The 15693-nt window shown below is 34.5% G+C and overlaps 1 protein-coding gene across 1 annotated transcript in view; it reads right to left on the bottom strand.

Annotated features, from left to right (window-relative positions):
* The window catches only part of EEA1 (early endosome antigen 1), a 79916-nt gene that overhangs the window by 45136 nt on the left and 19087 nt on the right, over positions 1–15693 (bottom strand). The window contains exons 8-10 of the mRNA XM_060165193.1: positions 9463–9801; positions 3366–3515; positions 2215–2334 (exon numbers count right to left, since the gene is read on the bottom strand). Coding sequence (XP_060021176.1) covers positions 2215–2334; positions 3366–3515; positions 9463–9801 — 609 coding nt within the window. The remainder of the gene's footprint in view (positions 1–2214; positions 2335–3365; positions 3516–9462; positions 9802–15693) is intronic.

The raw sequence follows: 15693 nt of genomic DNA, 5'->3' as shown, positions 1-15693 counted from the left end.
ATACACCTAGAACTATACTCATCACACCTCTTTAATTAGTTTTTAGGACTTTTCATAATGAGAGACTTTGCCTGGCTTCTTTGCCATCCTTTTCTTATTCCTCCCCAGAGATTGAGAATTTAACTAACTGGAAAGCTTGGAATAAGGAATCAAGAATGTTTAACTCAGCCTCTTGCTCTCCCCTCAGTCTAAGAGACAACCTGCCTATAAGAAGGTAAAAGGCTGTCATTTCCAGCTTTGTCTGTGATTGGATGAATAAATTTAATTCTGCAGTATACTATAAGAAAGTCCTCTTGCCCGCAATCTATACCAAATTCTCTACCTCATCTTTACTACTCTATTTTTTTGCTACTCTTTATAATAAAACTCCTAGAGTTATCTATATTCATTGCATCAAACTTCTCTCTTCCCATTTTCTTTTGGACCCTCTCCATCAGGCTTTTGCCCCTCCTTCTCTTTACAAATTGCTCTTACCAATGTCATCAGTGACTTCATGTTGCCAAATCCAGTAGGATTCCCAGTCTTCATCTTGTTTGACCTCCATCCTTCCAACTACCCAAGCCAAAATCCTTGGAATCATCCTTGACTTCTCTGCCAATGCCCCATATCAATCTATCAGTAAATCTGTCAGCTTTGAAAGTATATCTAGAATCTGACCATTTTTCACTACCTGCACTGTTTCCACTCTGATCCAAGCCATATCATTTCTTGTGTCAATTATTATAGTAGTCTCTTAGCGAATTTCTTTGTTTCTACTTATGTGCCCCTATGGCCTACTCTCAATACAGTAGCCAGAGTAATCCTATGAAATTATAAGTCCGATCATACTACTCCATTGCTCAGAAACCTCCAGTGATTTCTCATCTCACAGTAAAATCCTTAAAATTACTTATGAAGCTCGACATGTTCTGATCCTCTGTGATCTCTATGGCTGTGATCCCTATGGCTTTTAACTCTCTTATCACTCACACCACTCCACTCACTGGCTTCTTGATGTTCTTGTACACCTTCCCTTCCTTTAGATCTTCTCAAAGATGCCTTCCCTGGCAACCATATCTAACATTGCAGTCCCACCTCCAGATCCCCAGATACTTCCTACTCCCCGTCCCTTTTTTCATCTCCATAGCACTTCCACCATCTAACACACTATATATTTTGCCTATTTACCTTGGCTAGTATTTGTCTTCCTCACTAAGCTCCATGAGAGCAGACATCTTTGTCTATTTTCTTTGCTGCCATATCCACAAAATCACTTCCTTGGCTAAGAGTAGACATTAATATATATTTGTTGACTGACTGAATGAAAGAACAAATAAATGAATACAATATTTGGATCTCTAACCACCTGACTCCCATGCCACTATCCAAACTCAGAAGGGAAAGAAAGGCATATATTACTTACTGCCTCCTTTCAATTCCAACATTGCTTCTGTGTGTATATCATTAGATTGCCATTTCCTAGAAGGCAGGCACTGTGTCTTACTCAGCTCTCTAATTTCAGAGCTTACCACTGGGCCTGACACACAGTGCTCAATAATATTCAATGAATTAGTGAAAGACCAAAGAAATAAATGAATGTCAAATTCAAATTCATTTCAAACATATGGGTACCGTCTTCTGCTCACCATAACAAAAAAAAAATTTAACTTATTTCAATCTTCTCAGCTATACTATAGAATCTGCACAAATTTAACTCAGTCACATTTTCTATACCTACAATTCCAATGTTCATATGATAGCTCTGAAACAGGGAAAGACATGACCAATAAACAGTAAGTTCTACTGTAGGAAATACAAAATGTTATTTTTTACTGAGGTAAACTAAACTGAGAAATTTTATTTGCATTTTTAATTTCTAAAATAAGGTATTTTTAATAAACAATAATAAATAATTTATTATGTATAAATAACAATTTAAATAATATATTCTATTTAAATAAATTTAATAAATTTCTTTAACAGAAATTTAATAAATTTAAATTTTTTATATAAATTTATAAGTAACAAATTATTTATAATAAATATTTTTTAATATTTTAGAAAAATTTTTCAACAGAGCAATCAAAAGAAAAAGATTTTCTTATTATCCAGATACTGAAAATTATCAAAACTCTTCATAATCAAGTACTTTGCATTATCTAGTTTCACCACAACAAAAGGATAATGATTTGGTTAATTTTTGTTTAAAAGGCTAAAAATTCAAATACTGTTTACCTGAGCTTCACGAAGTTTTGCTGTAGTGCTTTGCTGAAGAGCTTGTTGTTCTTGATGCTGTTGCTTTGTTTTATCTAACTGATGCTGCAATTCTGTGGAATTTGTTACTTTTTCCTTCAACTTAAAAAAAAAAAATGAAGACTGTCAGTTGACAACTTAAAGGCGTAATGCTAGCATATAAATATCTGGTAGTACTTCAGATCTCACAATTCTCAAGTCTGAAGAGAAAATTCTTCAAACAACAGATAAAAATCAACTTTAAAAGCAATATCTCATTACTTATAGAATCGTAATATCATGATTAAGAAATTATTCCTTAAGAATTGATTCTCATCCTGAAAAGTATAAAATTCTTTCTCCAGGTTCGTATTTAGTTTATTATTGTTTTTATATACTAATATGATCAAGGAATTAATTATATATAATTAATTATATATTTATTTTAATTAATTTTTAAATTAATTATATAATTATTTTTGTAACAGTATCAATATTTGTTTTACTTTTTTCACAACAATCATAATTATCACTTATTGGGAAACAACAGCATGATCTACCACACTAAGATTTTGGGTCTAGAAGAAAATCTTTTGCTGAAGTTACAGATTTTAACTCTCAGGGTTTGTTCAATTCTAATAAAAGAAGTACTTTAATGATAACTTTAACCAAATAGCAGTTACCATTTTTGCCAACTACAGCTTAAATTAGGATAGCATATAATCTTATGTTTAATTTTTAAAAGAGAAAATCCTTAAATGCAAACTCAAAGTTTATATGCACCAACTACATGTCATTAATGCCTTCAGCAACTGTTCATTTTTCAGAGTCACTAGGAATTGGTCCTTCCTGGATAGGAAGACTCTTCTTGAGCAGCCTGACAGGTTCACCCCGAGAATTCATTCTGCCTAAAGCTGAAAAGCAGCCTTCTTTGCACATTTTTGTTGAGAACTTTAGGGAATACAATCACAACAAAATGACTTAATGCAGTTAATAAATAGGACATTTTAACTGGGGAGAAATAAAAGTCCCAACTTAAAGTTAAAAAAATCCAATTAAAGCTCTTGACCATAAAAAGATTAAAAACAATATTTAAGATGCCTCAAATCTATCAATAAATGTACTAATTAAACTCATTTGAAATGCGAGCTTACCTCTTCTTCTAAACGAGAAAGTTTGAGCTGTAGATCAGCCACTTGTTGTTCTTTATCCATCAGCTTTTCACTTGAAAGCTGTCTCTGTTCCTTCAGCCTACCATGAGCTTCCCCTAGTTGGCGCTCTGTCTCCAGAAGTTTGCTATGTAACTTCAGAAAAGGAAAAAAAAGTAAGTACATATGTGTAAACACACCTACGATCACCACCATTACTACTACCACCTACTTTCCAAACAATGTTTTATTTTTCACCAATATAAAAATAATATATTAATTTTCCTGATACTTTAGAGGAACCTAAGAAACAATTGAATTTTAATCACATAAATTATGACTCATAAAACTGTAACCAAACATCACAGGTTTCAGGGTTTTTGCACTCTTTAAAAAAAAAACAAAACCCAGCAAACCTGAAGCTCTTGTTTAGATATAAGTGTTGTAATCACTTGAGGAACTTAAATAAAACAAAACATAAAATTAAGACACTTAAGGCACATTCAGACCTATTCCACTGTAGTTTTTAGAATCCCAAAGTGATTCTTGTAGTCTTCCCATAATTATGAACCACCACAACTGACTTCTTACATTTGGGTACTGAATAGAGCACAAAGTATTCTCAAGTCCTCAAACTGGCACACAATTTCTAAATAAAATAGAGGAAAGAACAGTTTCTTAAAATATTAGGTGATTCTCATTCATTAGCTTTAAAATTGCCACCTAGCTAAAACTAAAGGAGAAATTTTTCTTGGAGCTAGAACTATCACTTTCTCAAATTCCTTGTTTTCACTAATACTACCAGAAATAACAGCTGGTTTCTCTTGTGGGATTGGCTGGGGGTGGGTCCATTAAAAAAAAAAAGTTTGTACTAATTTTAGAAGAATTACTGCACAAGTGCTGGAAGTACAGAACAAAAAAAGAGTGGCGTGGAGATAAAGATGCAAGACATTCGGCAAAGCTTACACACTAAGAGTATTTCTACACCCCAGCCTCATAACACATTAAATCAAATCTCAGCATGTGCCTCAGCAAAACTGGAAATTAATAACAAGCATACTATACAATTGCTTTCAATCAAACCCATTCATATTAAATCTGAAAATATTAAGAGTCTATAGCCTTTGTGTCATATATACACTTATATGCTCTACACTTGCATATTTCTCCATAAAAATTCACAGTTGGCAAGGAAAAAAATAAAGTTCTATCAGAAGAGTGGACACCCACTATTTTCTTATGCTATGAAACAAGCTGCAGCTGTCAAAATATATCCTATCCTCAATAAAGAAAACCAAAGTGGATTTCTAAAGTAAAGCATGCTTCAATCTAACTAAAACAGGAATCAGTAACAGTTAAAGAAAAGACATTTATTTTATTCTTGTCCTAAGCCAGCACCCTGACATCTCTCCGTTTTCTTCTTCTTCTTCTTAAAATGCAGTGAATTAGCCTGTAGTAACTACCCAAACCCTCTCCTTCTCACTACAAGAAGTAGATCCAATCCTGGTATGTGAAAGCAAAGGAGGCCTTCAAAGTAAATTCATATTTCAAGCATCTAAGTGCTTGATCTCTTACAGACAGGCATCCCCTACATCTAGTTCCTGAACTTGTTGGATAAGAATCACCCAATATCATTATTAACACAAAGATAATCAGACTTCTCCCCTAGAAGTTTAGATTTAGTACATTTGAGCTGAAGCCCAGAAATCCATGTTTTCATAACAAGAATCAGATGATATTTAGTTTCAGGAATCATTTGCCAAAAAGCAACACTTTAAAAAGCAGCAGTTTTCAATCTCAACTACACAGTACAATCACAGGGGAAACATTTAAATACACCAATGCCCAGGCCTATGCCAGAGATTATGGCATAACTGAGTGGAGGGTGAGGCCTTGATATTGGTAATTTCTTAAATTTCCCCAGGTGATTCTGGTGTGCAGACAGAGTGAAGAACCACCAAATTAAAGATAAGTGTTGCTCTGGATGTAGAAAACAAACTTATGGTTCCCAGCAGGTGAGGCGGGGGGGTGGAATAAATTGGGAGATTGGGATTGACATGTACACACTGCTATATATGGAATGGATGGCTAGTGAGGAGCTACTGTGTAGCATGGGAAGCTCTACTCAATATTCCTCTGGTGGCCATATTATATGGGAAAAGAGTCTAGAAAAGAGTGGATGTGTGGATGCGTGTGGCTGATTCACTTTTCTGTGCACCTGGTACTGACATGGTATCGTGGGTCAGCTATACTCCAGTAAAAATTTTTTATTAAATAAATAAAGATAACTGTTGCTCTGAAGCGAAGATTTACTAAAGGGGTGAAAAAAGAGATATTATATATTATAAATAACTGTCATTATATATTATAAATAACTGTCATTCTTTACTGTACAATCCTGATAAATCCCTGATCTTTAATAAAGAGATGAATCTCAAATCAAAGCTGCCCAAGGGTGTAAGCAGGCCAAAATCCCTTAAGCCGTAATGCCTATATCATTTTAGAGTAAATATGTTAAGGAAAAAAAAGGATAAACTAAGAGCAAAAATAGTACATCCTGGAATTATTAATAGAATGGTCTATCCTAAAGTTACATTTTGAGATATACATACATGTATATGTTCTCTGAGAAATTTAGTTTTGTAAACTTATATACATAATTCTTTATTCATTAAGTTCCAATTAATGTTTGCTAAGTGCCAGGCCCTATTCCAAATGCTTCACAAATATTAACTAATTTAATCCTTATAATAACCCTATGAAGACAGTTCCATTCTTATCCTCTTTTTGATAGATGAGCAAACTGAGGTACAAATTAAATAACTTGTCCAAGCTCACACAGCTTGTAGGCCAGAGAACTGGAACTCAGAAAGCTGGTTCTTAAATCCACACTCATAAACCACTATGCTATTTGAGATGGCATGTTAGATAATTTTTTTAAATGAAGTTGGACATATGGGTTGGGGAGTGGGGGATACAAACTACTGGGTTAGACAGGCTCAAGGACATACTGTACAACATGGGGAATACAGCCAATATTTCATAATAACTGTAAAGAAAAAGAAACCTTTAAATATTGTATAAAATTTTTTAAAAATTAAAAAAGTAAATTGATGACTAATTGTTTAATTACATAACATCATTATCTGCACATCTGTGGCTATTTTAAAAGTGCTCACGAACACAAATATGAAGAATATGGGGTACTTTGTTTTCAAGTCCTTTGTTGACAATTGACAGCTATCTATTTTTGTCAGCACTGATATGGGAGCTGAGGATACAGTGGAGAGCAAAACAAACCCAGTTCATCCCTACACTCTTTAAGGACGCTGAAAGAAGGTTTAAGGTGAGGTTCACTTCCATTCTTCCAATAAATACTTACTGAAAGCTCTAAGTATAGAGGCTGATAGAGTACAGAATAAAACAGATTCCTCAAATTAAGTAGCTCACCATCCAAAGGGAATGGTAGATAATATACAAGTAAACTAACTATACAATATAAAGTATTATAAAGAAGCAGCTTGCTGGAATAAAGTAGGGTCCAGAATAAATGGAAAATAAGCTATTGAAATAGAATGGTGCAGAAAAGCTTTATTGAGGAAACAATACCTGAGCAAGCCTTATGAAGAACTGAAATCAAGAACACTCTAAGAAAAAAACATGGGCAAAGGACCTAAGGCAGGAAAGTGCTTTGAAGTGTTGGGAGTGTTTGAGGAACTGAAAGGAGATCAGTATGGCTGCTTCACATGTTGGAGACAAGCTTGAAAACAGACATAGTGTGGACCATACTACACACAAGTGCTTACATGACCAAGTAAGATATTTGGATTCAATTCAAAGTGTAAGCAAAGCCACTGAGGTTGTTAAGCAGAGGAATAAAGTGATATCCTTCACATTTTAAAACAAGGCCTCTGGCTTCCATACGGAGAATAGACTAAGGAGGTCTCTAGAAAAAGGAAACCTGTAAAAAGGCTAACAGTAGCCCAGGTGAGCAATGGCAGCAGCTGAGATTAAGGGTGGTAGCAGTATAGATGAAAAGAAGTGGACAGATTTGAGTCATGCTTTGAAGGTAGAATCCAGACAGCATGCTGAAGAGAAGATAAATGGTATCACTTCAAGGTCTTCAGTACAACTTCTTTATTTTGTACAGAATTGTGACTAAACCAAAAAATTAGGTACATTCAAGTCTTTGAATAAAAATATTGAGTAGGTTCTCAAAAATTCCTGATGCCCCTCCACCCACTGACAACCAAATGAAACCCAAATTCCTCAGCCTGCTATTCAAAAGCCTGCATAATAAACTTCCAAATGCTCTTTGGATTCAAAATAGTCCACTACTATTACACATACCCTATCCTCAGAGCAAATGCGTGTCCCTCCCTGGTTCTTGTGATACTTCCCTGCCTCTAGTTTACTTTTCTGCCTGGAAGACCCTCCTGCCTTCAGACTGCAACTTGTCAAAACCCATCCAATATTCACAATTTCAAGCACCATCTCTCTCTCTCACACAAAGCTTTTTTTGATCACATTAACAGGACAAAATAATTATACAATATGAAGTACTATGGGGCGAGGGGGAGAAAACAGGAGAGGAACTCTTCCAAATTCCCATGGTATATGAGATCATTTTCTTTTAATTCTCACATTCATTGGTATAGGATAGTACTTGCCTCATCCTCAATGAGATTTACATAATCATTTAAGGTAGGTACTGTTTCCTTTTTCATTTCTGTATCTCCTAATAAACAAGGCATAGTGTCTTTTAGAAACCATAAATGCCCCATTTGTTCATTTGAACTGAAAGGCAAATATCTAAGTTATATTTAAGTTATTCATTGATATCCCCAAGCCTCTGTTTCCTTCGATTATGAATGCCTGCATTTGTTCATTCACTTACTTACTAAAACATCTGCTGATTAATAAGCAAAATGCCAGGTAGTTGGGAAAAAAAATGAATAAGACATGGTCTCTGCACCTGAAGAGTTCAGAGTCTAGTGAAGAAAGATACATAAGTTATGATAATATACTATACTGTGATAAGTAAAACAATCAAGATATGTAAATGCTTGGGCTTCCCTGGTGGTGCAGTGGTTGAGAGTCCACCTGCCGCTGCAGGGGACACGGGTTCGTGCCCCGGTCCGGGAAGATCCCACATGCCACGGAGTGGCTGGGCCCGTGAGCCATGGCCGCAGAGCCTGCGCATCCGGAGCCTGTGCTCCGCAACGGGAGAGGCCACAACAGTGAGAGGCCCGTGTACCGCAAAAAAAAAAAAAAAAAGATATGTAAATGCTTAAGCCATCTCTGGAGGGGGTGGTGGTGAGAAGTGGCAATATGCAGAAAAAGATTTCTGGTAATGGGACAAGTGGAGTAAATTGTATTTATCAGGGAGAAGAGAAATAGGAAGAGTATCTCAGGCTAAGAAGACAGAGGACTGATGCCACAAAGCCAAGTATCACTGCCCTATAAATGAAAATAGTCGAAAATTATCAAAAAAAAAAGTGGCTGAGGACTTTAATCTCCCCCAAATTTCCATTTTTCTACCAACTTTAATGTTACCTATAAGAAATAATTAGAATAGAGAATTCAAAATTTAAGTTAATGGCAAAGTCAAAACTTCCATGAAACTTCTGAGAGATATTATATACCTATAAAAAATAGTTGTTAGGACTAATTTGTTTTCTTCTTTTAAAATATTTAATTTTTATACTATTGGTTTAACAGTAATTATATTTTTAAAATTTAGTAACAAGAAAAGAAAAAAGATAAGAATTTTTAAATAAAAGAATGATCAACAATTTGAATTATTATAATAGCTAATACCTGCTGAGTACCTACCATGTACCAGGTACCATTCTAAGCAATTTATATGTATTAATTCATAAACACTTCACAATAATACTATATGATAGATACTATCATTTTAAGGGAAATTGAAATTAACAGAAATGAGATCTGACGCAATACTATAGGTTGTGAAAATTAAGAGTTTTTTTTTTTTAAATGACAACTTTTTTATGAACTATATTATGATCAAACAACCATCAAACACACTAAGAAGAAACCATAGGGGGAATTACAATAAATAAAAGTTAACAGCTCTTACTTGATTAATTTCACTTTGGAGTTGTAATCCATGCTGTTCCTTTTCTTCTCTCTGTTGTTGTAGCTGTTTAAACTCTGCCTTAAGGTGCTGGTACTTGGTCTCCACTTCTGATAATTCTTCTTTGAGCTTTTGAGTAGCCTCTCCCTTTTCACCTAGCTCTGCCTGTATTCTCTGCAGTGAGGTTTCAGATGCAGATAACCTTGACTGAAGCTGTTGACAATCTAGGTCTTTTTGATGAAGGCTTGCTTGTATATTCTTTCTACTCATACATTCTTCATTATGTTTCTCCTCTAACTGAGTGTAGTCCAGTTCTTTCTTCTGCAACTTTTCAGTCAAGTTCTGAAATAACAATTTAACAATTTTTTTCTTTTCCTAATATTTTTAATTATTCTAATTATTCAAATAATCTTTAGAGCAATATCATTTCCTACTAAATGTTTTAGTAAATAATATAAACACAGTGAAAATATTTTAATCAAGAAGAATTAAATTGTTATATACTAACTTATGGTTTTATTATTGGTCTACTTGACTAAGCTCTATTAATATAATTTAAGAATTACCAACAAAATTTTGACATAAAATGAAAACATTAAAATCTACTAACTAGATTCTTTAGGCTATGCGACATATTTATAATCTCCCATTTGAGTTAAAAATTGAAACTACCCCTCTATTATCAAAAATTACTTTAAGTAACAATATGGCAATTCTGATTTTTGGCTTTGCAATTTCACAATTGGTAAGAGCTTTAGCAATAACAATACCATTTACTGCTCTAGTATGCCTGATTCTACTGATTCCTCATTTTTGCTCTTCTTGACAAACATCATTTTTAAGAGTCACCAAGTTTAAGACTTACTCAAATTTCTTTCTAGGTGTGTAAAACAGTGATCTTTTTTAAAAATATCACTTACCTGCCTTATATTTGTTATTTTACTCAACACTATCAAGTACAAAATATAAAAATGACACCTCCAATCAAAGATCTGGATCAACCAGCCTAATCAAATGTTAAAGTCTGGGCTCAGTGGAGTTTTTACTACTAATATTGAACATTTTTAGTCAAGATATTTACACACAAGATATGGATCAGAATTTTGACTCAACTCTGTAAGAAAGATAGCCAGGAAAAGAAGCCACTATAAGCACCTGATGAGTCAATCATGGACATTTACTATACTCATTTTTATATACAGTGTGCTAGAAGGGGATAATACAGAAATAGTGGAGGGGAAGCAAAACTTCTGGCCTTTAAACAGACTATAATCTAAATGAAACACATTTAAAAATTTTTTCTAAGTTAAAACATAATGCACAAACACAGATTAATACAAAAGCTGTGTTAAATTTCTCAAGTGCACAATTTTTTTTTAAATGAAAAGAGCAAAGTCAGGTGGGGCTAACTAGTAAGTTAAAATCACCTGAAAACAAAGTTTGAACTTGGTAAAGTAGTGAGAGGAGTTAAGGACAAGGTATATATACATGACTCATGCTATCTGCTCTATACAAAAAGACACAAAGGAACAGACAAACAAGTTGCAAGAGGGGACACAGGGGAGTAATAAATTTAGATAATAGAGTGGGAAAGGCAGCAGTAATGGTTCTTAAACACATGTCTGAGAAAAAGTTCATTAATGTAAATTACCAAGTAGAAATATACTATAGAAAAAGCAGTGTCAAAAAGATATATGTCAGAAAGACAAAATGGGAGACAAAGTAAAAACAGCACCCAGAAGTTTTCAGCAAAATTAGCAATTAGCAATTAGTTGTGTCTTGACTGACCAACAGACACAGAACAAAAGAGGTAGAGCCAAAAGACTAGAGAAAAAAATAATAATTTTGAGTCAAACTACTTGTTAGGAAAGTTCTCTCTTTATAAACACTTTGTCTTACTCGTTAGTAACTCCACATCTTTCTTGACTTGATTTCATACTTTTTCTTTTAAGAAAATAATATTTATTTTAGAATTCATAAGCTAAATTAAGTCTATTCATTGATCATTATAAATGCCTTGCATCTTTTCAAAGAAAATTCTAAGTTACTAAATTTTATGAATGCAACCATGCTCACAAATACTTGGGTGGGATATAATTTTAAAACATGCTACAAAAATTAAGTCTAGTAGTGAGGTAGTGAGCCTTCCTCATAGGCTTACTCATAAAGTGCCCAAGTAATCCTACTAGTTCTATACAAAAAGGACCCCTCAGACAGCTTTACTCTTTAAGAAGCAAAAATACATTACAACCATTCACTTTAAAATTCACTTATCCTAAAATATTAATCAAAATCTTCCTGCTTTATTGCACAGATGAGATAATTAAATTTTATTTAAAAGAACCTAAACCACTTTCTTTTTAAATAACCTAATCCACTCACATTATATATTTTTTATATGCAAAAGGTTTACTATATCTAGTATCACAAACTTTTTATCCTTATTATGGTCTTCTCATGGAATCTGAAGCAGAAAGTCTAGTGAATACATGGTTTTCGAAGATTGATTTTTTTTTAAGTACAGTAGAATCCATTAAAGAAAACAGTAATTGCACTTTCACTTCTCCATATTAATCCTTACAACAAAAGATGAGATAGACATTATCATCCCCATTCTGTGGATGAAGAAGCTAAAGCTGAAAGAACCTGATATGACTTGGCCAGGTAGCAGAGTCACATATGATGATTCTAAGTCCAATAAAGTTTTCACAACACAATTCAGACACTCCGTGAGTCAATTCAGGCCTTCCCAAAGCATACACTATTCAAGTTTAAATTATAAAATGAATGTTAAGCTTAACTCATAACATAATTATCATTTGAGTAAGCAAAATTCTTTCCTTCCGAATGTCCAGTCCTCTTTTGACTTCCTCACCAATTGTTCTTTCAACATATTTCCTTACAGAGACAATTTCCCTGTATTAGACTCTGTTATTCACTTGTTACTAGCCCAGGTAATGAGAAGAAATGCAAAAAGAATGGCATTTTTTATTGCTTGATAGCTTACAAAGTGGTTTCAAGGATCTCATCTCGTTTGTTCCTCAAAACAGCTTTGTGAGAAAGAACAAACTGAACTACTTGTACCTCTCCAACATCTTATATTTTGTGCTCTTACATGTCCCCAAGCCTTCTGTATCTAGCTCTCAAAATGAAATGCCATTAACCCCTCTGCCATGTGACATGCTCCTAAGCATCCTTAAAGACTAAGCTAAAGGGACTTCCCTAGGAGCGCAGTGGTTAAGAATCCGCCTGCCAATGCAGGGGACATGGGTTCAATCCCTGATCCAGGAAGTTCCCACATGCTGCAGAGCAACTATGCCCGCGCCCGAGCACCACAACTACTGAGATTGCGCGCCAAGAGCCCGTGCCCCGCAACGAGAAGCCACCTCAATGAGAAGCCCGCGCACCGCAACGAAGAGCAGACCCCACACACCACGACTAGAGAAAGCCCGCACACAGCAACAACGACCCAACACAGCCAAAATTAATTAATTAATTAATTTAAAAGAAAAAAACAAGACTAAGCTAAAAAGTTATGTCTTCAACAAGAGTCTTTCCTGATTTACTAGGCAGTAAGTTAGGAAAACATCCACCTTGGTCTTGACTCAACTCTGTATCACAAAACTTACAGTAAATAAAAACAGTAACAACAAACATTCACTGAGGTGCTTACTCTAAGCCAGGCAGTGGTCTAAGCACTTCAACATCTATTACTTTTTTTAATACTCATATCAATCCTAAGAGGCAAATAAGTATAACAGTACTTCTTAGCAGAAGAGGAAAGAGACTTTGAGAGGCTCTGGGTTACAGCCAGTCAGTTACAAAGCTGGCATTTAAACATGCCTTTCACCACTGTACTATGCTGTTCATCTCAATATACCACTTTGCAATACAGTGGTAATACACAGCAATACAACTACTTGCCATATCTGGCTTCTGCTTTGGCCTATGAACATCTTAATACTGAGACTGTGGGAAAGCGGAGAGCAATGAAGGATGGAAAATGGGTAAGAGGTGAGACCCAAAAAATAACTCAATCTCTTACAATGACCTATATTGATCACATTAGTAGCTTTAAATAAGCATATGATTTTGTTCAGAATTTATATGGAAATAGTTAATTAAATTGAGCTGCAGAATTTTGTTTAAATGTCAGCATATGATTCTTATTAGAAACTAAAAAGGAAATTTCTTCAAGATTCCTGGCTTGTTTTTAAGTTTTCAAAGCCAGTGATTAAAAAACACTGGTTTAATGCTGAAAATCTTGACATTAACAAAAAAGTAACTATTTTTTCAATTCATTATATTTTATAATGTTATCTATCCACCTTGATGCTGCCTGTGATCCACAAAAGCTGCCCAAGGCATTTCATTAATAGCCTTCAAAAGACCAGGCACAAGGGCTTCCCTGGTGGCACAGTGGTTGAGAATCTGCCTGCCAATGCAGGGGACACGGGTTCGAGCCCTGATCTGGGAAGATCCCACATGCCACGGAGCAACTAGGCCCGTGAGCCACAATTACTGAGCCTGCGCGTCTGGAGCTTGTGCTCCGCAACGAGAGGCCGCAACAGTGAGAGGCCCGCACACCGCGATGAGAAGTGGTCCCCACTCGCCACAACTAGAGAAAGCCCACACATCGAAACGAAGACCCAACATGGCCAAAAATAACTAAATAAAATAAATAAATAAATAAAATTAAAAAAAAAAAAGACCAGGCACAGAGATTTCCAAATTCGTAACACTTGGATATCACCACTGTCAACAATCATGGTTTGCCAAGGACTTGGGTGAGGAGAGGTGGGGGAGCAAGGATAATAAAAAAAGGTAGATGCACAATCTGTGCTTGCTCTAACCAGTGAAAACAATCCTACACAGGAAAACACTTCAAAAAAAAATTTGAAGTCTTACTTATGTAAAGATTATTAAGATTAGTAGAAAATCCTATTATTCCCTAATCAAAACTATCCTAATTTTACCACACTAAACCGTCTTGAGTCCATGTATTATTCATAAAAAAAAATAGTACTTCCTTTAATAGTGTGAATGTATATATGCATGTGTGAATATATATATATATATATACACACACACAATCTGTGCTTCATTATCCCTTATTAATAGTTTAATGCTTCAAAAATACAAAATAAATTACACTGATCATAAACATCCATTGTGTGTACACCTCTGGTAAATTTCCAAGAGGTAGAAGGTCAACTCTGAGCTCAAAGACATTAAAAATCAAACTGAGGGACAAAGATAAAACTAGAGTATATGTGGAAGCTGTCTACATATAGCTTGACAGGAGGGAAAAAATGGGGTAGGGAGACACAGAGGTTTTCATAAAATGTAAAAAAGATTAAATTTTAAAAACCAATCAGCACCAGGAGTATACGGGAAAATGGACAATGGTAAACTGGTATAATTACTCTGGGAAATAGTTTGGGATCATCTAGTAAATTTGATTATGTATATAGCCTATAACCCAGCAATTTCACCTGAGACTACATAACAGAAATTCTTACACAAATGCATGAGATTTGTATGTGAATGTTCATAGCCGCAATATTTGAAATAGCAAGAAAAAAGAAAAACTGTGAAAAAATAGGAAGTATATTTGGGTCACTTCTGCTGCATACCAAATAATATAACTGTCATAAAGAAGAGCATTTATGTGATTGAATTATAAACTGAACTAGTTGCTTTTTTCCATGAAACACCATTTTTAAGAATGACAGACAAACTATGACTATTCAGATTTGGGGAGGAAGAAAATCTGTCACTTCAAAGGATAGAACTGATAGTACTGGTTGCCAATGATAAAATTCAAGCTTCCAAATGAAGCTTAGAATTTTGGAAAACTTGTGTCCACCACCGTGACCTTGACACTTCCTCATACCTATAAAGTATTCTAAGATTGATGGTGATATTGACAAATGTGATTAGTTTTATATTGTACAATGAAATGTGTCAATATTTGGGAAAAAAATCTGCATAACTCAGTGAACCAATATTTTCCACATGACTAATGCATAACGTTACAAAATCATGCACAGGAAAGACCCATGCAAAAGGCAAGACAGAGAAAAAAATTTATTGTTACAAAGTACAAAAACTGCATTACTATGGTTTCATATTCTACACTGTAATTAACTTTTGAGAAACTATACTTTTGTTTCAGTATAATATCAAATAAAAATAGCTACAATTATCTGAAAGGGCTATTAAGATAGTTCT

Source organism: Lagenorhynchus albirostris, chromosome 11 (genome assembly GCF_949774975.1).
Source record: "Lagenorhynchus albirostris chromosome 11, mLagAlb1.1, whole genome shotgun sequence".
Classification (NCBI taxonomy): Eukaryota; Metazoa; Chordata; class Mammalia; order Artiodactyla; family Delphinidae; genus Lagenorhynchus; species Lagenorhynchus albirostris.
The sequence above is the reverse complement of the archived record's forward strand: the minus strand, read 5'-3'. Positions and strand labels throughout refer to the sequence as shown.